This window comes from Oreochromis aureus, linkage group 5 (genome assembly GCF_013358895.1).
Source record: "Oreochromis aureus strain Israel breed Guangdong linkage group 5, ZZ_aureus, whole genome shotgun sequence".
NCBI lineage: Eukaryota > Metazoa > Chordata > Actinopteri > Cichliformes > Cichlidae > Oreochromis > Oreochromis aureus.
This window is the reverse complement of record NC_052946.1, coordinates 16,582,528-16,605,523: the sequence shown is the minus strand read 5'-3', so window position 1 is coordinate 16,605,523 and position 22,996 is coordinate 16,582,528. Positions and strand designations below refer to the sequence as shown.

Sequence of the window (22,996 nt, the reverse complement as noted above, 5' to 3'; positions counted from 1 at the left end):
CAGTAAAATAACATTTATTGAGATCTAACAAAATAAATAATCTGTTTGCAACAATGAACTGAGGAGGTTACTAATGCTGAAGAGACGAGCAGGTGTAACTGATGCACAGCGGCCACGCTCACGGACATACTCTGAGATTAGAATACAAAATCATAACACTGTTACACATTTTAACACCCTGTGTGGGGCCCAGAGAGGTTCATTTCGCTTGTACGAGATGCTGTTGTAAAAGTCAAGCTCCAGTAGATTTCTCTCCGTAAATTCCTGCATGTGTTTTTATTCTCCTAATGTGAGATTAGCCACTCTCAGAGGTATGTGCCTCAGATCACAGAAGAAATTACTACAAAAAATATCATCCCAAAGACAAACTGCCATAGTGTATGTTTCCAGTACACCTACAAAAAAAAAAAAAAAATCCAATCCATAAAAAAAATTACAAATCTTACAACTTAGTTTTCAATGTAGGTTTCTCAAAGGCTATACAATGGTGCCTTTAGTGCACGAGATTAAACTGCAGATGACAGAGAGGAGCAGCTGAGCTCAAAGCCGAATTCTTCCCCCCGCTGAAGGAACCTCGAGTGAGACACTGTAACCAACCCTGAAAGCTGATTTCACAGTCTACACTGCTCCTGTTTCATGCCACGCGGCTCAGAAACAGCGCTCTGTGTACACTTTCGCATAATGAAAGAGGACGAAATGTTGCACTATCATCACGCCAGCCATTTGTGCAACAGAAAGTTGTGAGCGAGGCGTGTTTTGAGTTTTTGTTTGTTTTTAAATCTGATGGGATGTAAGCTGATGCAGCAAAAGACAAAAGGCATCTCATCCTCATAGCTGGGTTTGCCTGCATGCAATCTGGATGAAAACCCGTTCCCCAAAAGTCTCTCTTAAAAATATTCTGTCTTTAACACCAGAACATTCGTCTGTTTCCTGAGAGTGAGGAGCTTCAGGGGGGGTTAATCCTACTGCTTTTATGCTCTAACTTGCTGCAAGTGTTAATAAGTATCTCTGCTAAACACAACTACAACGTGTCGCTCGGTGCGGAGGAACTGGAGGATTAGTTTCCAAAGTTGCAGTGCCCCCTGCTGTGGTGAGCCCGTTTTGTCTCAAGCAGGTGGCACATCCAACACACAGCAATGATCACAACAAAGTAATTCAGTTCTTTTTTTGAGCATTTTTTTCTTATATCAGCTCAAATCTGTGGGACATTTTGTCCATGAGTTAAAAAATAAAACAACAAAAGGAGTCTCTTCCCTGTGTATTCACTGAATATAAAATCAAAAACATTTTGAACTTCATTCACAACCTCAGGATTCAGAAGTCACTGCAGATTTATAATATCAGTTGCTGGTAATTTCTCACATTTCCTGTACTGGCTTGAAGTCAGAGTCTTCCTCTCCATCAGATGTCAGTGAAGTAAACGTGGCCTGTTTACAAGTATCTGATTGGAGCTCGGTGGCAGGCCCACGTTTGAGTTCCCTGATAAGCTCCTGAAGGTTTCATTTCCCTCGGTGGTTGGAGTCATCTTTGGTGACACAAGGGCTACTGCTCCTGCACGCTGCTATCGAGCTCTGCCTCTCCACTTTAATGTCATGCTCTGTGTAAAGATGCAAATTTGGAGAGAGGAAAGTAGACCAGTCAGCCACAACATTAAATAACCTCTGACGGGTGAAGTGAATAACAATGATCACGTCAATACAATCTGGTGATCTTCTGAAAAATGTTTGTCTCGGCATTCATGTAGATGTTACTTTGACAAGCTCAGACTGACTAAACAGTGATGTAGATCAAGTGCGACACCCCGAACCCAACACGCTGTAAAAATGGATCAGGAATTACTATAGGAAAAACTCAGAGGTGCACACTCCACAGATTCCAATCTAACTGAGGGCTCATGGGAAAAACACATGATTCATGGGGGAAACCCACTGGATCCAAACAAGCCTGCTGCTTAAGTCACAGCTCCTGACTCCACATGATACTCCTACAGGTTCACACCGTGATGGATCAGGGATGTTTTCCCATTTTTAATGCCTTGGCTGATCAGCACATACATAAAAAGCACAGAGCGTTAAAAACAGCGTCCCGAAACAGGTGGTTTTTAGGGGAAGAGATCTACTTCGATTGCCTAAATTTTCCTGATTGACTTAAAGGTTGAGGCGCTCGGTTAAGGCAGAATCAACAGCACATCACTTTAACAAAAGACAGGCAGACGTCACACGGATGAGTATGAGTTAGCAATTAAGATGCAACTAGTGATTAAGGGCGTTTAAAAAGTGGTTTGGGGAATTCACCAAGAAGCTCTCCCACATGGAGTGAAGTCATCACGGTTTGTATGACCGAGCAGCTCAATAACAAAATGTCTCCAGTGTTGCACAGAGAGAGATGGACTGAGTTTAATGATTTTTTTTGGCTGGTAATAAAGCAGCAATAAAATCAGCAAATCAAGTGAGCGAGACAGAAAAGACATGAAAAATTAAAAACAGAAAAAGGCCGATGATGATGAAGGCCGTGTTCTTGTAGCGCGCAGACGACGTAAACACACTCGTAAAACTATTTCATTTATTCGCTCCTCCTCATAAGACATAAACAGCATTATTTTTAATATGAGAGCAAAAAATCACATCATCAGTAAAACGCTGGCGACTGCATCATCGTGAGGATTTAAAACAAATATATTTATATGCATATAATGGAGTATGTGAGCCCATATCCTGACTAGATAAGACGACAGCAGAAGATAAGAAAGAAGCCAGTGACGTTGAGAGGAAGTGAGAGAAAGTTCTGATTAATGAGCGAAACACAAGAAGGAAACTTGGACGAGTGAGCGAGCGATACAGACCGAGAGGGAGAGAGAGAGAGAGTAAAGCGACAAAGTGAGTGAGATCTGTGCCAGAGATGAAACATATGTCAATTTTTTTTTTTTTTTGTTTCCGCAGTCCTTTTGGTAGAGGGAGAAGATGTATAAAAAAGACTGTGCCATTTCCCTGCCCACAGGTTTTTATTTTTGTACACTGTCGCTTGGTGAGTCAATGCAACGCCCCTCCAATTACCTCCCACTCCTTCGCCCCCACGCCCCATCCATCCCGCCCTTCAGCCCACGCACCTAACACACTCTGACGTCAGTAGCTGCCGAGAGTCGGGGGGTCCGATTCTGCCGCCCACAGAGTACTTCCTATCCCCCCTCCCCTCCACTCCCCTCCCTCCCCGCCCCCTCATGTCTTTACTGGCTTCCTTCTCTTCCTCGCCTCATCTCTTCGGCTGGCTATCACAGCCCAGAATGACTAACTTGCCCAGATCACTTCTTTTTTCCTCCTTCTTTTCTTTTTCTGCGAGAAACTGTGATGCATCAGAAAAAACGCTACACTAACAGGGTATAAAAGAAGTGCTATAACAGTGTAGCAGCCCCCCCAACCAGCTTCCCCCCTCCGACTCTTTTCCTCTCTATATATCGCTCTCCACCTCCTCCTGTTTCCCCTCCTAACTTCTATCCTCTCTAATTTACAGTCTGCTGAAGTTCAGATGCGCATGGTGGGAGGCAGCACCTCGGAGAGATTGTGACTCACTAGAGTTCAAACTGTAGAGCTATAAAATATTCATTGTTAGGAGAGGTTAGGGAGTCTCTGTCTGTCATTTTCAATTCAACCCCACCACCATCATCATCTTCTGTTTTTTTAAATTCTCTGTGTACTCACAATATCAAGCAGGAGTTTGGCAATTTAGAATGCATTTTATTTATGTTTTAATTTAATGTTTTGGTTTATACTTAGAGGAACATGTAGATGCCTCTCTCACCTCTCTGTGATGAATATAAATGAGCAAATAGGACAAAAACAAATTAATTGGTGAATGTGCTAACTGGCACCTGTACCTTCCCGTTTGCCACATGAGAGTGGATTCATTTTAAAAAACGAAGAAAGTAAATAAATGTGTCACTCAAAATGTCAATCTCATCTTTAACCGGTACAAAACTGGGCAAATATCACAAAATGTCCTTTATTCTCTGTGCAGTTTCAAATACATAATACTTGTAGGTCATTACTTGAATTGTCACCTGTGGCGTGAGCTCCGTCTGAACCTAGGCTGATCTTTCCCGCCCGGTCATGTGACACCATCCGAGCCAGTCTTAGCCCTTCGTCCATGAGCGTTTGCTGTATGAGGTGGCGACTCCAGCTGGCGGGGTTGGAGGTGTCAGTGTGAGGACGGGGAGATGGAGACTGGTTGCACTGGGAGCCCATGTCTACCAGAACAGACAGATCTGGGTTTTAATGCTGCCTTTAAAGAGTTTTTACAAAAACAAACACTTTGACAGATCGTTACAAAAAACCCCCGAAAACAAACAGGTTTTATTACTTTTCTAATTCTTTTTTCTAACATCAGTCTGATTCTTCTGTTTTTACCATGTGATACACTGTCCAGGCTTTCTGCAGATAAGCTGTCGTCATCTGCCCTCTGAGTCAAACTCTCGGATCCCTCCACTCCGAGGAGCGATGACACACTCTCGGGCACGACTCCCTAAGATACATCACACAAGCAACACTGTCAGTTCGGTGCTGATGAACCACTTCAGATGACTGCCAGTGCACCCGACACTCACCTCGAGCCTCGCTCTCTTCTGGGGCAGAAGGCTGCTCTCGTCCGCGTTCGTCCTGCAGGTGGGGGGCAAATGAGTGTGAAAAGTACATGGTTTCACCCCTCACAGAGGTGAGGATTCTACCCATAGCTAATAAACGATCACTGCAAAATCAAGACAAAGCATTTTTTTCACTGTGAGTAAGTAAAAAATGTATTTTTATATATAACTAAAAGGTGTCTATTGTTAGATGAGCAGACTGTGAACTTGGTATCTATTTTTCAATCATCAACAGTCGATTACAATATATTATGATGCTGAAAAACTGAAATATAATTACAAAACTACTCCTGTTTAGTTATGGTTTGTGTACACTGACTCATTCTGTTTGCCTCGCATGAGAAATATATGTAAATGTTCTGTGCAGGTTAACAAATACACGTAGTATTTGTGTTCTCTTGTACCGGCTTAAAAGTTGGCTCATTTAGCTAACAGTACAGGTCGGAGTTTGATTCCCACTGAGACGTGAACCAGGTTCACTCTGGAAATGAATCCACTGGTTGGCTGATGACTCACATAAATCACCTGTTGAACATGCTAAACACAAACTATAAAATCATTTCATTCAAGTTTTTTCACGTGATGCTCCTCAGTCTGAAATAAGCATTGTGTTCACTGCTGCGAATGATCTGGACTTTATGGATCTTTCAAGCTACACCCCTGATTCTCTAACAGTTTTGTTTTTCTTTCTTGGTACACAAGCTCCGTTAAAACACAGCAGGCGTGAGGTGTTGCTCTTCTCTGCGGGCGTCTTCTTACCTTGCATGCTTTAGCGTGGAGGTGTAGGCACATTTTCTCGCCACCTGCCGAGCCAGAGAAAAGAGCTCCACCCGTCTCAGCAAAAGGGCATTGTCACGCATGCAGAACTGGGCTGCAGCTTCATTGATGATCAGCTGAGAAGGAAAAACACTGATTGCAGAAGGGATGGACACTGATTGACATTTGATAAAAAGCTGCACTCTGGTATGAAGTGCAGCTTTAATCAGGTATAAAACATATTGCGATGCATTAACATCATCTTCACTTTGATGCTTTTACCTCATGATGTGTGAGCTGCTTGCCTTCCCTCCTCTTGGAGTCGAAGCGCCCATAAATAAGACTGTATTTCCGGATCTCCTCTTCCTTGCTCACGTCCTGGGACCCCATTCTGAAGATGTGTCCCACAGTCTTTGCCATCTTCTTATTCATCCTCAGCAAAGTCTTCACCTCTGCAGGATCTGACCTAGGCAGGGTCGTGAGGAGCCTCTCCACAGTCTCCACCACGGCCCTCGCTGTCTCCCCATCCAGTTGTCCTCCGGGCCAGGCAGACGGAGCTGCCGGGGTGAAAGACGCAGAGGGGCTCGGAGACGTGGAAGGACCGGGAGGACATGTTGACAGCAGAGGTGGGCTGGATGGCTCCTCTTCTGTTCCAGGTGCAGAACCCAAAGTGCAGTTCCCATCATGCTCTGGGCTGAGCCAGTGTGGATCCATAGGAGAAAGTTTTTCCCTGTAGTGTGTGTCTGGGGGCTGTGGAGAGGCCTGGGAACAGGGGCTTCTTGGACTCCCGCTGTGCATTGGTGTAAGGCACATCCGATCCTCTCTCTCACAGGGGGATCCTGGCTGCCCATTACTCACAGACTTTCTGGGCCCGCCAGCTGATCCACTTGTGCCAGTGCCATCAACTTTAAAGAGCGGGATGCCCCCGAGAGGAACATTAGCAACAGGCTGGCTGAAAAGGGCAGGGTTCGCCGCCCAGTCTCGGAGGGCCTTTTGCAGCCTACGCACATGCAGTGGCTTGGTGGCCATGCCAACTAGTGCCATGATCTCCAGGAACTCCTCCTCCGCTGCCTCGCAGAGCTGCTGGACATCGTCACCACCCTGCTGGATAAAGGTTTCATAGTAGGCCAGCAGGTTGGCCCTCTGGAGGACCCGATACAGCTGCAACTCACCAAGTGTGCGTGGCAGAGACATGGCACACAGCACTGGAAAGTTTAGGCAGGAGAAAGGAAAGACATGAACCTGCAGATGGAGAAATCCTGTACAAGTTAATTATTTAGATAAAGACTTTGGCATCTGGACCACACCTAGTATATACAGAATACAAATTACAAATATAGTGAAATAATAAAAAACTGATAAACAGTTAAAAGCAAGTTTAAGCATCCCTTGGGGCAGAATAAGCTCCTATCTACTCATTATATTTTTCATGACTTAACCTTTGAATATACATAAATCGCTTTTTTCTTACCTTCTTTAGGTCAGCTTTACAGATGTGTAAAGAGGAAACCGGCGTAATTACGCAAGGGTGTCGCTCCAGCCACCGATGTCACGGGTCGGATCTGCCGGAGCAATACTGACAAAAGAAATAAAAACTAAAATCTCCTGATCACAGACAGAACCGCATTCAGACTGCACTAAAGTGGAAACACTCGTTTTATTGGCTCCATTTCAAATAAAGCCATCGACTGGAGGCAACTGTTTACTATCCAGATGTTAAGAGGAGAGCACCCAAAGACAACGCAGTTATTATCCCATTCGTTTCTTACCGTCTTACCTATTGCCGACAGCTTCCTCGGCGCAGATTGGCGTAGTAAATCCCCTTTGCGTATCTTACCTCGTCTGAAATCACTGGCAGAAATCCTCCTCCGGCGCACCGTATTGGTTGCTGGCTGCCTTTTTGCTGTCTGTGTGGGCTGGAGAATGACGGGGGCGGACTGCAGCACGCCATCTGACCGAAAAAGAGCCTTCCTCTCCCGGTAGAGAGGCGGCTTTCAAATTGGAGATGTGGGTGGTGGTGGTGGGGGCTTGAAATTAACCCTCTGCGTCTTCGAGATTAGTCCTTTATGCAGAAGCTTTAGGGGGTTCCCACCGTTTTACTATGTCAGAGACTCCCAAAACAAGCAGCCAGCTATACACTATACAGACCTCTGTAGATAAGAATAAACTGACGTGACAGATGTGAATTTTTACTGAAGACCAGTTCTGTTATTTCCCCCATTTTATGTAGGAGGTGGTAGAGTGGGTGAAGCTCCAGCAGTTTTTAAATGCTAGTATTGTATTTTGTTTTGTTATGTTTGAAAAAGTAAAGGACCAAGTCACCAAATCGAGACTTTAAATTGACTAACAGTATCTCGAAAGAAGCTCAAAGTCCAACACCAGCATCTCCAATCCTTTTTGTTTGCCACATTTTATATGATTGTTCTATTGCACAGTGATGGCCTAAGATATGTATTGTGTGCCTATCCATTTGCAGTTTTAAGTGGCCTTTAGGTACATCTACACCACGCACTTTAGAAATAAGGGATTTATTCATATGTTACAAATAACAACCCAACTACCCTTTTACTGTGAGCATAAGATGGAGTCTGAAAAAAATAAGCCAGTCCAAAACATCGTGGTCATTAAGCGTGGGCTTCTAACACGCAAATCTTAGTATTAAGGAAAATGTGTTATCCTTTTTCCTCCGAGTTTGATTAGCAGGCTACTATGAACTAAGTTAGGACTCGGGTAAAAACAGGGTTGCTGGGTTTCTTAACCCACATTTCTAAAGTTAGCCGTTAACGGTCAGCTATTCCCAAAACATTAGATGGCAGCAGAGTCCCGCTGTTATGTTTTAACCGCGCGCAAACCGCGAAGAGGGAGCTGGAGGCGGAAGAGGACGTAGCAATAAAGTGGGAAAAGGAGCCGCAGAAGAAGAAGAAGTGGCTTAAAAAAAACAAAACAACACCGACACTTGGATGTCTGTTAACAAACAAGGTTATACAGTTATCCGAGAGGTATATATGACATTTCATTTGTTTTAATGCAAAACGCAGAATTATTTGCCTTCTTTGTTGGACTGGACGTCCCGGTGTTTAAACACGTCTTGGCGTTAGTAGCCAAACCAACCACACAGGAAGGGGAAACAGGCGTTTATATTTCAGCTAGTCCTGCTAGTAGCTAAGAGTTCACTGCTGGCTCGCTAAAAGCATTAACAGTCGCCTGTTGTGTCTTCGTTTGTGACCTTATTTAGTCGAAATGTTGCCAGGTTAACTATCCAGAGGCAAGCTAATTTTAGCCCCCGTAGCGCCTGTCTGTCATCCTGCTTGGCTGCTTCCTCATGCTAACACCAGGACTGCCTGCTAACATTATCCGCCTTTTAAAACATCTGGTGATTTGAACACAGTTAACATGTTAAGGGTCTAACTGACTTCTTTATACCCTTTTTATTTACTGTGAAAGGTTAAAAGGTTGTTCATTAAAGGTCGGGTTTTAGACACACTGCGTTCTTGTTTGGCTAACTGGATTAGCAAACAACAAAGCAGGGTAACTGCATGTAGTCTGTTTTCACATCTGCATAAGTACGCGTAAAAGTAGCTTCAAAGAGGGTATTTGTAACTACTTGATACATATACAGTTATACCGATGAAGTCGTGCAGCTACATTGCTCACTGACTGCGTAACTTGTAAATTTATAGTTACCCCCTTTTGTTTCTTTTAAAACTTATTGTTTAGCAGTTATTATGCGCTCTGGTGTCAAAGCATTTGTCTTAAAGTAATGCTCCTCTTACTTTTCAGTTGTCTGGAACGTCTAAGGTTTTTTCCTGCATTTAACCCAATACATTTAAAAAAAAAATCACTTGGAAACAAAGTTAGAGAGACAAAGTGGAGATGTGCAGAGGAGGGAAAGTGGATGCTAGGGACGCTAGGGATAGTGTGAGGTAGAGGCACATGGTTTATGGTTATATATGAAATCAGAAAGCCAAAAATAACAGGAACAAGGATTCACTTATATTAAGTAGGGTGACACAGACTTGTTGTGATATCAAAACCTGGAGATTGATTCATATCTCTTGCTTTTCAGGAGCTCCAGTGCATCATGTGAGTTGTGCAAAAGCCTTTTGATACCTACAAGTGGCTGCTGATGTGGTGGACCTGAACTTGACCTGTGCGAACCCCCAGTCTCGCTTTTTTATGAGAGCCTGGGGAAAATGTGGCCTCAAATTATGGATTTAGGGACTCTTTAATGAAAGTCAGATTTTACAGCGCTTCAGTCAAATTGCTGTAAGGAACATGGAAAGAGAAGCGGCTAAGAAAGAGATGGATGTTGTGGACACTGACGAGGAGATCCCTGATGGTGTTTCGGCCTCAGTGACCAGTTCAAGTCAGTGTGAGGTTGAGGATGAGTGCGAGCAGGAGGACAAAACAGCCTATCTCAAATCTCAGGAAACTCCAAACCCAGCCACTCTACAAGACCTTGGGGCTGGTGAAGCAGAGGCCAAAGATGATATTGAGGAGGTTTCAGAAGAGTTTGAGCATGACAAGACTACAGAAAATGAGAACTCACAGGTTATAAACCAAGAAGAGGATGACGCAGCAAAGGAGCAGCACATGAATGGGGAGTCTGGTTGGAGGAACATGGGAAGTGGAAGGAAGTGCAAACTGAGGAGTGGTGGGTCAGTTTTAGAGCAGATTCAGAGAGGAAATGTTATGTCAAGTGGCGGTCGGCACAAGCAGACCCGCAGACGTAACCACCACCACTATCAGCAGAACCGGGGCCGGCGGAGGACAGGAAACCAGCTCATCTTAGCGTTCAAGGAGATGCTGTCAGAGTCTCTGAGCTTCTGGTGCATCTCTTGCATCCACATGATGATTGAGATTATTGTCACTTTAACTCACAACTGTGGAGTTGGAGTGGAGACTGGAGTTGTAAAACTTTACAACCTTGGGCAGCAGCTCCTTGTGAAGGTCACTGATGTTCCTGGAATGAAGGCAGATGCGATCCGGATTCTGAAGTGGGCAAAGTGCAAAGGAGCTTGTGTGGTGGATAAAACTGTTAGGTCAGTAAAGTGGATAAAGACAGTTGCCTTATCTTGTTTCACATTTTTCTGTGCTTTGGTTATTCTGGGATCGCAGTGGGCCAAGGGGGTTTTCCTTCGTATTGGTGGGGATAGGGGGAAGCACTATTGGACGGCTTTTCAGGAGTCACGCGTTTGGAAGAGGATAGTGTCCTTGCTGGAGAAAGCCCGAAGCCTATTCAGGAGGGATGGTCATGTACCGCCATCTGCACCGGGGTCACCTGGCAGAGCAGGAAGAGCTCAACCAGGCCAGGAGTTGGAGAGACTGCTGGCACTGGTTGAGGTACCAGAGGATGAGCTCGATCCCTTTACAGTTCTTGGTGTTGAGGTGCATGCCACTGACACTGAGCTGAAGAAGGCTTACAGACAGCTGGCTGTCCAGGTGTGAGAATCAGAAATACTTCAATTTTTACTATTACATGCCTGCTGTAATGACTAGTTTTGATTCTTTACTCATGCAACCTTTTCCTCTATCCGTTCTCTTTCAGGTCCATCCAGACAAGAATAAACACCCACGAGCTGGAGAGGCGTTCAAAGTGCTCAGAGCTGCCTGGGATATTGTCAGTAATCCAGAGACACGACGAGAGTATGAGTTGTAAGTGCACGGGGAAAAAAATCAACAATAAAACCACAAAAGAAAGAAATATTTTAATCACAATTATTTATTGTATTTTAAATCGTCTTGTCAATTATTTTAATGCAGTGATTTTTTTTTAGTTATTTCTTTTAGTTCTTATTGGTAAAACAAAAAAACCTCACTCAAGTGCAGTTATTTAGCAAGTTTGACATTTCACTCATTATCTCTGATCAACAACTTGTCTTACTCGTTCTCACGCAGGAAGCGCATGGCAGCAACTGAGCTCTCAAAGTCCATGAACGAGTTTCTCACTAAACTGCAGGATGACCTGAAGGAAGCCATGAATACTATGATGTGTACCAAGTGTGAAGGCAAACACAAGTATGGTGTTACACATCCAGCATCACCTTCACACAGCTGCACATGAAATCAAAAAATTCTAAAAAAAATTGTAGCTAATCTTGTGTTGCAGGCTTTCAGCACATGTGTGTTTTCTTTGTTTCCTGTGTGTGTGTGAAGGCGCTTCGAGATGGATCGTGAACCCGCTGAGGCCCGGTTCTGTGCTGAATGCAACCGTTACCATAGCGCCGAGGAAGGGGACCTGTGGGCTGAATCGAGCATGCTGGGCCTACGCATCACATACTTTGCCTGTATGGATGGCAAGGTGTATGATATTACAGGTGAGCATCAGCTGTTGTTTACCTGTCCGGCTCGTTAGTAACAAACCACTAGTGCATCTCAGAGTTTGCGTTTACCAGCAATCTTTGTTGATACTTCGACAGGCTACTGAAAAGCTACGGGTTTTTCTTGCTGAACATTTTACTCTCAGTCATGTGACCTTTTATGATACTATCTCGTTTCAGAGTGGGCAGGTTGCCAGAGAATTGGAATTTCTCCTGATACACACCGGGTCCCGTATCACATCTCCTTTGGTTCAAAGAACAACAGCAATGCCACACGACACAGGTACATCCCTCTGGGTGAACGTTTGGATACAGTATCTAATATTTATGAAGCAAAACAAACAGTTTGATCCCTCTCCATCACACTTAGGGGCGTTTTCACACCTATAGTTACAAACTCATTAAGTGGTCTGAATCAGTTGATGAGTTTTTAACTTTTCCCTGTGATTTTGTTTGTTTTCACGCAACATGGAGAAAAATCCAAGCAACCGAAATGCATCTCTACAAACCACATGAGAATGTTTACTCCACTTATTGGCCAGATGTGACTGAAGTGGGAGCAACAAAAGTAAATACAGGAAGATGATGCTGTGTTCTGGACTATTGGAAAGTTCATTTCACAGCTAGTTGCTGGCCCGTGCAGACCTTTTCTTGTCAATAGTACTTTGTCACGCTCAAGAATTTAAAGCATGCATGGCTCAAACTTGCAACGCACACCTGGTCGTTGGTTTGGCTCGAGCTCGGATCATGTTCACAACATAAACGAGCTGATCTGGAGTTCATTTGGAACTGTACTGACACCACCACCTCCAAAGTGTCTTTGTGTGGTTGCTTTGGTCTGCACCTGAGTGCGATCTAAACAAACAAACCACACAAAGGCTCAGGTTTATCCCGCTTGTTTTTAAACATCTGCCCTTTGCCAGCAGCAGACTGGAGAGTTTTCCTTTTAAATGTGCAGAGAGGGGAAAATGCAAACGTTTTGGCACTAGAGAAGAAATTAAAATAAATAAGCTTTAAAATGTCTGACTTTGCTTAAATTAGATTAATGTAAACATGTTTGATATTTGTTCTTTTTATTTCTTTCTCAGTCTGTCATCTGTGTGTGTGTATTTTACATGCATGGCAGGAGGAGGAGCTCCCCCTTGTGTATTGCTGAAATAACAACGTTTACAATAAAGAAAGCTGTACTATTCATTTCAATTAAAGTCAAAAAGTTTCCTCTCCACGCAATAACATTATTTCACTCGACAAACTTAAATTTCCATCTTATCTTTCAGGACACCGTCGGAGCATGCGGCAGGTCCGACCAACCCAGCTGATTTGCAGGACTTCTTCAACCGAATCTTTAAGGGAGGACCTCCTAGTGACATGGCTGCCAATGGAAGCTTCTTCCACTCAGGTTCGCCTCATCACCCACCTGGTGCTGGAGCGCCTCCCTTCTCCCCTCCTCCAAGTCAGACAGGTTTTTACATGCCGGGAGGTCACCGGCCCGAGTCCAGCGAGACATGGGCTGAAAGTGGCAAACCCCCCAGGAGGAGGAAGAAGGTCCGCAAACCCTTCCAGAGGTGAAGTTCGCCGACTTGTTAGTGTATGAAAACAGCAACACAGGGATACAAAATATAATGGCCATGTTTGTCTCTCGCCTGCCTGTTGGCATGCCAAGATCTGAACTGGAGAAGATTCAAGGGGGTCAGATCAGCCAGAGCAGAGAGAGACTGGATCACGAAGAGGAGTCTGTCAACTGAATACAAGTATTGAAGGAGGTTCTGAAGGAGGTTGCAGTGATGGTGCTTTACCTCTTAATCCACCTTACTTTTTTTTGTTGTTTTTGTCATTTTGGTCTTAAAGACGACTGTAGCCTTGGCATTGAAGTCCTTATCAGGATGCCGTAATTAAACCTTTTTCTTTTTTTAATCATGTCCTGCCAAATCCTTCACTGCATGATGTTTTCACCTGCATTTTAACACTTCAGTTCTCTCACTTTTGTTAACGTTTTATATAAAGTTAGCTTAAGAAATCGGCTTCAGGCAGAGTGAAGGTTAGGAGGGTTACAGCCAGTGTGGACTGTGGTTTTATGCATCACTATGATCGAAAAATGAAGATACTGATCTGGGCAGCTTCACAGTCTTTAGTGTTACTGATATTAGAGGCATGTGGCTCTACTACTGAAGCTGCACATCGCCCACCATATTTCAGAAAGGAATCTAACTTAACACATCTGAGCTTAATAATTTATAAAATGGGGAGTGGTTTTAACTCACTAAACAGCACATTTAAGTATTTCTTTAGTGAGAAGTCTTGTTGTTGTTTTATGAGCAGGTCTAAACAACTGCTAATCTGCTTTTCCATTGAAATCAAAGACCAAGCTGTGGTTCTGTCTGATTAGTAAAAAAAAAAAAACAGAAAGAAAAGACAAAAATATCTTAGCATGATAATTATAGAGTGGCACCTCACCCCTTAAAAAGTTTGTTTTACCCTGAGCTTTCTGAAGTGGTAACGTTGCAATATGCAGATACTGCAGGATGTGTGGAAATGTAGCACAGCCACTTAGATTCACACCATGGTTCACACTGTTTCGACCACTTTCTAAAAATGAAAAAGCAACATCTCAAAGAGGAAATAAAACATTTGTAATTGACTTTATAATGCTAATCGCACAACCGAACATTTGACAGCTGCTTGATTCTAAGTAAAAATGGTTCTACTTTTTGTCCACTGCAAAGTCTCTTATTCCTTCAGCACCGTTGGACCTTATTTTGGCTATAACTGATGTAACACTAGACAATATCTCGCCATTGCAAGTAATTTATTTGCCTGGTCTTTCATTCTGGACCTACTTGTTCAGTGGCAGTTTTTGAGCCAGTCGTGATGTTTCAGAGCATCTTATAGCCGCCGCCCAGCTCAGGACACGTCAGATCTGATTCTAGTCCAAAGCGATTGCTCTCATGCTTGTTTCAGTGTGTGCCGTCATCTCAGCGACTCCTGACGGGTTTTCATAGTTGTGTTGGGCGAGGTTCACGTAAACTCTAATCAGACTCTAAAAGACTGATGTCCTTTTAATCCCCGCAGTATTACTGAGTAAAAACAAGAAGGGGTCAGAAAAATCCTAGTCAGTTGCATTTTGTTTGGTTTGTTGTTGACATGTTTCATGGTCAGAAATAACACTTTAATTTTTGTCAAAGCTTAATGAAAGAAAACCATTGTTATTGTTTACACCTGACATGAAGATTGTGTAGTGATATGGCAATTGTATGCTATGAGGCATCTGATAAAAGCGCTTCTTTTTAACATTGACAGTCACGTCCATTGAGTACGTCCATTGTCGGTGATTTTAATTTTTTCCCTTTGTGTTAATTTGCACACCCACCACTGTAATAACAAGAGGGGGATTTTGAACAGTCATCAGTGGTTTAGTCCAGCCAGCAAGGCTCCAGCTGCAGCTGAGTAGGAGGTGTAGCTCACTAAGCTAACAGCTCATCTACAAATCAAGATTTATTATATTATTATTTGTTTTGTAGAATCTGAAAGTTAAATGAGTGACATTTAATTGCACATCCGTTACCCTCTTGACAAAGTATGTGAATGCTTTTTGTGATGCAAAGCGTGTGTTCGCCTGGAAGCTTGAAAGAAGTCTTTGTTGCAAATATAGTTTGAGCTCAAGCAGGATGATGCGTTTGCCATGTTTCCTTCATTGTGTCAAATAGTTTTTTTGTTATATGTATTTGACCAGTTTCCTGGACATGGGAGTAAATGAGTGTCTAATTAAAGCGTCCTTTCCTTTTTCTTGGAGTTCAAAGTATAAATCTAGTCCGGGTTAAAATGAGAAAATAAAAGCAGATTCCATCTTAATTAGGGGTTTTAAACTGGGCAGGGTTAAATTCTTATTGCATACTCGTTTTCCCACTTATTTGTAATCCATACTTTGACATTACATAAACACTGTCAAAGATTTGCTTCAGTTCCTGTTCAGGAAACTGGACCCACAGCTGTGACTTCATGCTTCATGCTTGATTTGAGAACGTGCTGTGACGTGTGTTAAAGGTAGCAGTTCAAAGTCCAACAAGTTAAAGAAGGAGCCAACACAATGACCTTTTTAAATTATTTTTTTCCTTAAAGTTTTTTAACAGAATATGCAGAATTATTGCAAAAAATATCAGACAATCATCAGGGTTTTTTGTAGGGACTAAGGAGGCGAGTTCCCTGGCTGGTTTTAAAATATCACTTTTGGGTTTCTTCCCCCCCACTCCCCCTGCCGCTTTCTCTGGTTTCCAAAATAAAGAGGATTTCCTATATGCACAATGTCTGTTCTGTTTCCTGCTTATTAAACTTTAATTACACCTCAGTTACAATGCATATCACCGTTATATCATTTTAAACATAAACAAAGTGAGGTTACACGGCTGTGTGTGGCAGGCATATTGATAAGAATCTGCTGCCTGCAAGCCGGCACAGATTCCATCTTTCAGACTGGCTTAATATTTAATTTTACTGTAAACCCACACCGAGAAGGAATCTCTGTGGGTTTTACCTTATATGGCTTTCCCACTCTCTGACCTTTACCCTTGTTATGGCTACGAAAAAGAGGGTCCTTACAAGGAATCATTTCAGAGAGGTGCAGATAACTGCACGCCATTCAACTGTAGTCTGATTCAGTCATTTATAGCCCGTTAGATATGAAATAACGATGAAAGAAAAAAAAGTAGATCCCGCTTGCCTCATTAAAGCAAAGAAAAATCTTGTATTCAGAAGCGACCCTGCGATGCCCCCGTTACCTTTCCTGGAGTGTTCCTCAGCTGCCCAGCAGTGAGCACTCAAGCTCTTCGCAACTATATTAAACACTCTAAATGCAACACTTAATCAATGCATGTCTGAGCTAAATCACATTTACAAATATTTAGTTTGTTTCATCAGCAATGAGGAAGCAGACAGCCCGGACTGACGCATCAAAACTGATGACTTGTTGCTCATCATCTGCCGTCTGTTGCACTCAATGAACCTGAGGGGGCTATTCTTTTAAAGATTATTTTTCTCCTCATGCCCCATCCAAAAAACAAATGAAAAAAAATGATAATAACGGGCAGCCCATTCTAGAATATATAAATTCAGTGCATTTCATTAACTGATAATGGTATTACCTTTGTGCTTTTGACATAAAATACCTACCTACATGGATCTTTTGATAAATTGTCAACTACCTTAAGAGAAACACCAGCATGTTATTTTTTTCCCCCATTTGCCTGATTGATTCATAAACATCACATTTGTTTTGCTTTCTCCTTTTTCATAACCTAAGTGCCGATTGTCCTGCAAGGATCGTGTCCGTCTTTCTTCTTTCACCCCTGTGTTTATTTCCAGTTCACAGTTAACAGTCTGAAATAAACCTCGTTTATGTTGCATTCACTGTCAAACAAGCCAAATTAGCTCCTCTCTCTTTAAGCCAACTTTATCCTGATTGGCTGGTCCCCACAAATAGAAGGTTTGAGCAGCAGGCAGGTGGAGCTTCTTTATTCTCAAGCACCAGATTAAAAACCTTTCGATGACATCATAAAGATGCCTGAAAACTAAATGTTTGGAGCTTTTAATCCAAACTTTATTTTCCTTTAGAAAAGTTGGAATCTGTCTCAGCTCCATCTTTGACTTAAATTTAAACATTTGCAAATATAATTTGCCTCAGATCCGATTGTCACTTTGCGATATATACACACACACACGACTGCATAAACAGCTGGTTAAGAAGAAGACTGTATCATTTATGAATATAATATTTCCACCTCTACACCCATAATTTTCCTTGCCTAATATCGAAAACATGATCATATGTATAAATGCTTCAGAGCGTGCCGGCTACATCTGCTCTTCTGTCATCTACAGCTTGCCCTTCAGAGCTGCGATGACGGTGTTGAGCTTAGAACAGTCTCGATAAGCCACCAGGCCGCCACGGTTAGCCCAGCGGTCAGCTCCTTTGCACTCAGTGTCAGGCTCATGATAGGTCAGTTCTGCTGTGTGATCCTGTCCTTCACTGGTCATCTGTAGACGCTTAGTCAAGTCCACCACCCCCCCACCGAGTGCTCGGAGCAGGGCGTGAGGAGCGCAGGAGTCCCACTTAAAGGTGCTTCCCTCTGAGAGGATGTAAACATCAGCCAGGCCCTCAATGACACACAGGATCTTGTAGCCGGCTCCAGAGGCGTACATCAGCTTGTCAGAGCTGCAGAGCAAGGCTAGTGCATCTTTTACCACCTGCTTCTCACTGGAACTCAGCACCACAGACAGCCCTCGATCCTCTCCATCTTTCGGCTGGGACACAGAGCAGACGTTGATGCTGCCCCAGGACACGCCCCAGAAATGCCTTCCCTTCCACCTGCAGAGAATCGGGGGTAAAGTGAGAATATCTTAGTTCAGAGCTCAGAAGCTTCATCATGGAGTCACACCATCACCTAAACACAGTGTGAAGTTTCATGGCATCTGCTCAAACTATTCAATCTGTTAATATTTAGCTTAAATCTTAATGTAAAACAACAACAACAAAAAAAAAAAAAACCCTCTGGTCACATGAGGCAAACACAAAGAAAACCAGAAACAGAACTGAAGTCAATGTTGTCAGATTAACATAAAAGCTGCAGTAGGGTGAGGTTAATATGAAATGTGTAGTTTTTCTGTAATCGTCTAATAATCTGCTGAAGAAAGAAAAAGGTAAATATAGAAAACAACCTGCATAGAGAGGGATGGACATGTAGGGAAGATTATGCTTATGTGGGATAGAATAAAAATGTTTAAACCTCAAACTGTGCAGGTTACAGGACGGGTACTTCCTATGCATTCTGTGTGCACGGAAACTAAAGTTTCTTCCTCATGTATTTCCCCTTTTCTACCATCATTCTACCTGAATTTGATTTTGTTGAATAAAATTCCTCTGAATTCTGCATCATGCAAGCTTTGGTGAAATTTAAAGAGGTGAGCTTTCTACAGCAATACAGCTGCTGTAGCAGGGGAAATTATAGAGATCAAATTAATTTGTTGTAAGAGCCCATAAAGATACTTTTTTTTTCTTAACTTGGGCGTTTTAATATTTACTGGCGTTTCACCTCCAGAAGTTCCCGCACAGATATTATAAAGTCCAGCAAAATGTAGCAACTGAATGTTTAACCCTGCCAAACTGGAGATAGAAGAAGAAACATTGCTGTGACAAGAGTAATATGGTATACATGGTGAAGTGCCAGGAGGATTGTCGACTAAGTGGATGGCACAACACAGGAGAGCTGTGTTGTGCCATCCACTTAGTCCAATCCTACCTAATCAGGCCTGAACTCGGCAGTCTATTTACACCTACAGTCCAGAGACCACTCTTTAAATGATGAGGAAGTGCACATCGCGGACAGGGAGGAACGCTGGTTTGAGCACGGAGTCAAGGAGGCCATTTATGGGAAAAGAGAACGACCATCACCAGCAACCAAAATCAAGATTAACTTCCTTACCTGGGTGTCTGAGCATGCATTGCTTTTTATGGATTACTCACCCCCCGCCTGCTGGATCTTTGTGGTGAAACGGCTGATTGATGACGCCCATGATGGGCTCGCCTGTGCTCCGGAGGTAAACGCCGATGAGAACCAATGCACAGTGCAGACCTGATGGAGACAAGCGGCCCTCCTCCAGCTCCTCCTCTCGGCCCTGTATGTACTGACTGGTAGCATCTAGATTATAAAAAAAAAAAAAAAAAAAAAAAAAAAAAAGCACAATAAAGACAAACTGAGCTCCGACATGAATGATGAGCTCTGCTGACTGGGATTGTGGTAAGCGGTGAGCTCTTCACCTATGGGATCGATCCAGATGCCGAGCTCAGACGGGCTGAGGGAAACAGTCAGGCCATCAGTGTTTGCCTCAACGGTCGCCGGGTCTTGGTGGATGGCTTTAGCCAGCAGAGAAGCTGCTGTGTGGTCACCGTCAAGCACGGTGGCCAGCAACGCCGCCGTCTCCTCTTCTGTGCTGCAAACCGTGACTATCACACTCTCTCCTGGCGGCAGAGACAGAGAGACTTTGATTACTTTACAACAAACCACTTCAAATGTTTCTACTGTGCAAGGTGCAGCCGTGGTAAATATTTAGACAGCGACATATTAATGTGTTCACTTTATGTGCTCACAGATTAAAGTAAAGATCATTTGCCAAGTGTATATTTAGCTCCTCTAGATTTTAATATGAAGGTGGGCTGATTATCATCACGGTTATTATTACACAGCACATCTTAATGCTGGATGTTATATTTATGAATCTCCATCAGAATAATCCTGAGGCACATCTGACAAACTCATACACAGGACTCATTAGACTGCATGGATAGATTCAAGGTGTGCACGTCTGTAACAGCACAGCATTGGATCAGATTGTCCTGAAGTAGACACTGTTGCTCCTAAAATGCTTTTTAAAAACAAATATTATTGTTTTTTAACAACTTGTAGAGATCAGTGGTTTCAATTTTGGGAATTTTAAGGTGCCCAGCCCAGCTTTAAGTAACTCTATCTAATGTAGGGAAGGAGTTCTAGATCTGGCAGGGGAAAGGAGGCATTAGTGATGCCCAAATTAGACTACAAAAGTGCCCTAGAGCAAAAGCTGTTGTTCTTGGCCCAGGGTGTAGTGTGTTATGTGTAATATTAAGAAATTACCAAGCCCGTTTTCAAACTTGTTAGACTCCTCGCCATGAATAAAGTCAGCCATGTCAGGGAACTGGACAAAAGAAAAATGACACAATTACAATGCAACATGCGGTCCGATCTTGGCCGGCTTCACTAAGACTTGTCCTTACCTGAGCGCCAACATCATGCCGGATCATCTCCTGAATCACCACATCGGCGAGCGTCTTGAAGTCTTGGACGAACTTCTTGTTCTTGTCATCTCCGGTCTTTTCTTGCACAAGGAGCTGGAAGAGGGGAGCCTCCTGCCTGCAGACCCGAGCCACGTTAGCAGCCTTTTCAGCCACCTTGAGCAGCAGCCTCAGCAGATCAGCCATGCCTGAACAGAGAAAGAAGAGCAGAGAGTTCAGTGAAACCGACCAAAAGAAGGAAAGTGTGTGTACGAGTGTGGGAGGGAAAAAGAGATGAGGGCGGTCACAGCTTGCACACTAGGCTAATTATAGACTCAAAATGAAAAGAGGGCACTTCTGAAAGAAGTGAGTGTGAGAGAGTGATGTGACTATGCAGCAAGTTTCAGAGATAATAAGGCCAAATCTGCAGATTACGACTTCGAAAGTATGAAACACTTAAAAAAAACAACAACAACAACAACACCACCAACAAAAAACAAAAACATCACCCAAAAACAAAACAAAACAAAACAAAAATCAACAGTTTAAAAAAAAACAGAAAAGAACAGTCAACATCTTAGTCACAGTCTTAGGAGGGAAATACCAAAAAGCAGCAATTAGGTCTGCATTAATCACTACTCAGTGCCAATAAGACACCTTTGAGTGCTATTAGTAATCTTAAACAGCAAGACAGCCTCTTTTCTGGAGATGGAAAAAAGCATCAGTTTAAGGTCAATTATATAAATATTTACACATAAATATAATTGTACAGAGCTTCCGTCTGCTCTCCGATAAACCGCTGCCGAAAAGGTCAGCTGAGGTTTAGCGAGGTATTTACGAGCAAAAGAATACGAAGGTGAAGAAAAACTAGAGTGACATAAATGAAAGCATACCAAACTCCAGGTTAAAAACTGCCTCTTTTCCTCTCGTGTGTCCCTCTTCTCGTTACCTGTGTTTTTCTGTTAGTGCTCCAGTCACCAAACGAGGATGTTTCCAGGAGACAAGAAGCAAAACCGGAAAAAAGGTGTGGACTTTGTGTAAAATTCCGGTTTTAAAGCTTTTAATTAACCCGGGGATCTGCCTGCTCTGGCTTCTTTACGTCAGTGCGAGTTTCCGATCGAAGAAGGGCGGACGGCGCCCTCACATCTAGGCTGACAAATACAAGGTTCAGATAGGGGCGCAGCTACGTGACGCACGGCGTGTAGGTTTTTCAAGGAGCGGACAACAAGCTGGGGGAGAGCGGTGCGTTCAAGTGCAAATGTAAAACTCGAGATCGTATGACGGGAATCGTAAATGCATCTCAAAAGCGCGAACCAGAGCCCTACAAAGAAAATGTAATATTAATCAAAAATACGATGGATGAGCAACCTATGCTCTGACCAAGTGCAATGGCCCCAGTAATCTTGTCTAATTTATTAGAAACCCGCCCCCACCACCCCATCTGCCTTTGTGGAGCACATTAGTTCTCTATCGTGCTTTTGTGATGCTGTATTGTATAGCGATATTCTTACTGTAATGAAATGGATTTCCATTTTAACTCTTTAGAGCTCTTTTAAAGGGAAGGCACAGGCAATAAAGCATCTCTTCCTGTTAAGACCCCAAACACAGTGCTGAGTGAAGAATACAACTGAAGCTCTTACTGTACTATCTCCATGTGACACCAGGGGCGGATCCAGAGAAATTTTCTTAGGGTGGCATGAGGGTGGCAAAGAAATCAAATGGGGTGGCAAAATCAAAGCCTTTTTTTCCCCCCAAGCACATATGCAGGTGGTTACATATGGTTAAAATGATTCAAATGCAGTAAGTATACATGTTTTTCATATAAATATAGTCTATAACTTAATTATTGTCTGTAGCCCATATAATTACACACTTTAGTTACATAAAACATGTGAGTTTTGATACTATGTACTGTATAGCCTGTATAATAAATAAATATGTAGCCCAATAAGTATAAAATCCAGAAAGCTACACAACATGGGGCGGTTCATTTACAAACACAAGTCTAACTTAAGTTTCACACTGTTTTTTGTTAGAAAACAATCACGTTGTGAAGCGAGATCAATCAACTGCAGACCAGACAACAAACGACGGAGGCACCAGACGAATGCAATCAAACGATGAGTTTATTAACACAGGAGAGGAACCATCAACATATGCCTTCCTCTGACAAAAATTCATCAACGCCCACACATACACGTCAATACAAGTCAAAAATACATTGTTTGCAGACATGAGCGCATCTTGTACATTTTAATAACTATAAACAGTCATATAACTTCTCTTTTCTATAACACCTGCCTTTTAAGATAATAAACTTCAAGCTTCGGGATCGTTAAGAGCTAATAATTGACCCTCGTCATCAATCACTAAGTAGACTGAATTGGCGCAGGTCTCAAAAAGAGAGCAGAAGACACTTGGGCCTTCGCTCAGGCCTGCCACTAAATTAATATGTGTATTGTAAGCATGCATGCAATTAACCTGCTATGTTCT

The 22,996-nt window shown here is 42.9% G+C and overlaps 3 protein-coding genes across 9 annotated transcripts; 1 reads left to right on the top strand and 2 right to left on the bottom strand.

The window, feature by feature from the left end:
- nab2 (NGFI-A binding protein 2 (EGR1 binding protein 2)) lies at positions 1–7,714 on the bottom strand. Of its 6 annotated transcripts, none has more exons than XM_039611894.1 (8): positions 7,159–7,714; positions 6,861–6,965; positions 5,672–6,631; positions 5,393–5,526; positions 4,598–4,649; positions 4,401–4,515; positions 4,043–4,240; positions 1–1,597 (listed from the first exon to the last, which is right to left on the bottom strand). In XM_039611894.1, exons 3-8 carry the CDS (start codon positions 6,581–6,583, stop codon positions 1,500–1,502), a joined length of 1,509 nt encoding a protein of 502 aa, XP_039467828.1. In that variant the 5' UTR covers positions 6,584–6,631; positions 6,861–6,965; positions 7,159–7,714; the 3' UTR covers positions 1–1,499. The 6 variants fall into 6 exon arrangements, with proteins under 6 accessions (XP_039467828.1, XP_039467825.1, XP_031607872.1 ...); XM_039611891.1 differs by having other exon boundaries at positions 7,167–7,714; XM_031752012.2 differs by having other exon boundaries at positions 4,055–4,240; positions 7,167–7,714.
- Positions 7,715–8,233: 519 nt separating this feature from the next.
- Positions 8,234–16,001, top strand: dnajc14 (DnaJ (Hsp40) homolog, subfamily C, member 14). The gene is made up of 7 exons (XM_031752023.2): positions 8,234–8,388; positions 9,456–10,831; positions 10,938–11,044; positions 11,288–11,407; positions 11,546–11,706; positions 11,890–11,992; positions 12,987–16,001. The coding sequence occupies exons 2-7, from the start codon at positions 9,665–9,667 to the stop codon at positions 13,276–13,278; spliced, it is 1,950 nt and encodes a 649-aa protein (XP_031607883.1). The 5' UTR covers positions 8,234–8,388; positions 9,456–9,664; the 3' UTR covers positions 13,279–16,001.
- Positions 15,798–21,710, bottom strand: inpp1 (inositol polyphosphate-1-phosphatase). 2 transcript variants are annotated; one of them, XM_031752024.2, is made up of 6 exons: positions 21,397–21,710; positions 20,507–20,712; positions 20,367–20,427; positions 19,517–19,717; positions 19,223–19,397; positions 15,798–18,067 (listed from the first exon to the last, which is right to left on the bottom strand). In XM_031752024.2, exons 2-6 carry the CDS (start codon positions 20,708–20,710, stop codon positions 17,575–17,577), a joined length of 1,134 nt encoding a protein of 377 aa, XP_031607884.1. In that variant the 5' UTR covers positions 20,711–20,712; positions 21,397–21,710; the 3' UTR covers positions 15,798–17,574. The 2 variants fall into 2 exon arrangements, with proteins under 2 accessions (XP_031607884.1, XP_031607885.1); XM_031752025.2 differs by having other exon boundaries at positions 21,453–21,710.
- Between the last annotated feature and the right edge of the window lie 1,286 nt (positions 21,711–22,996).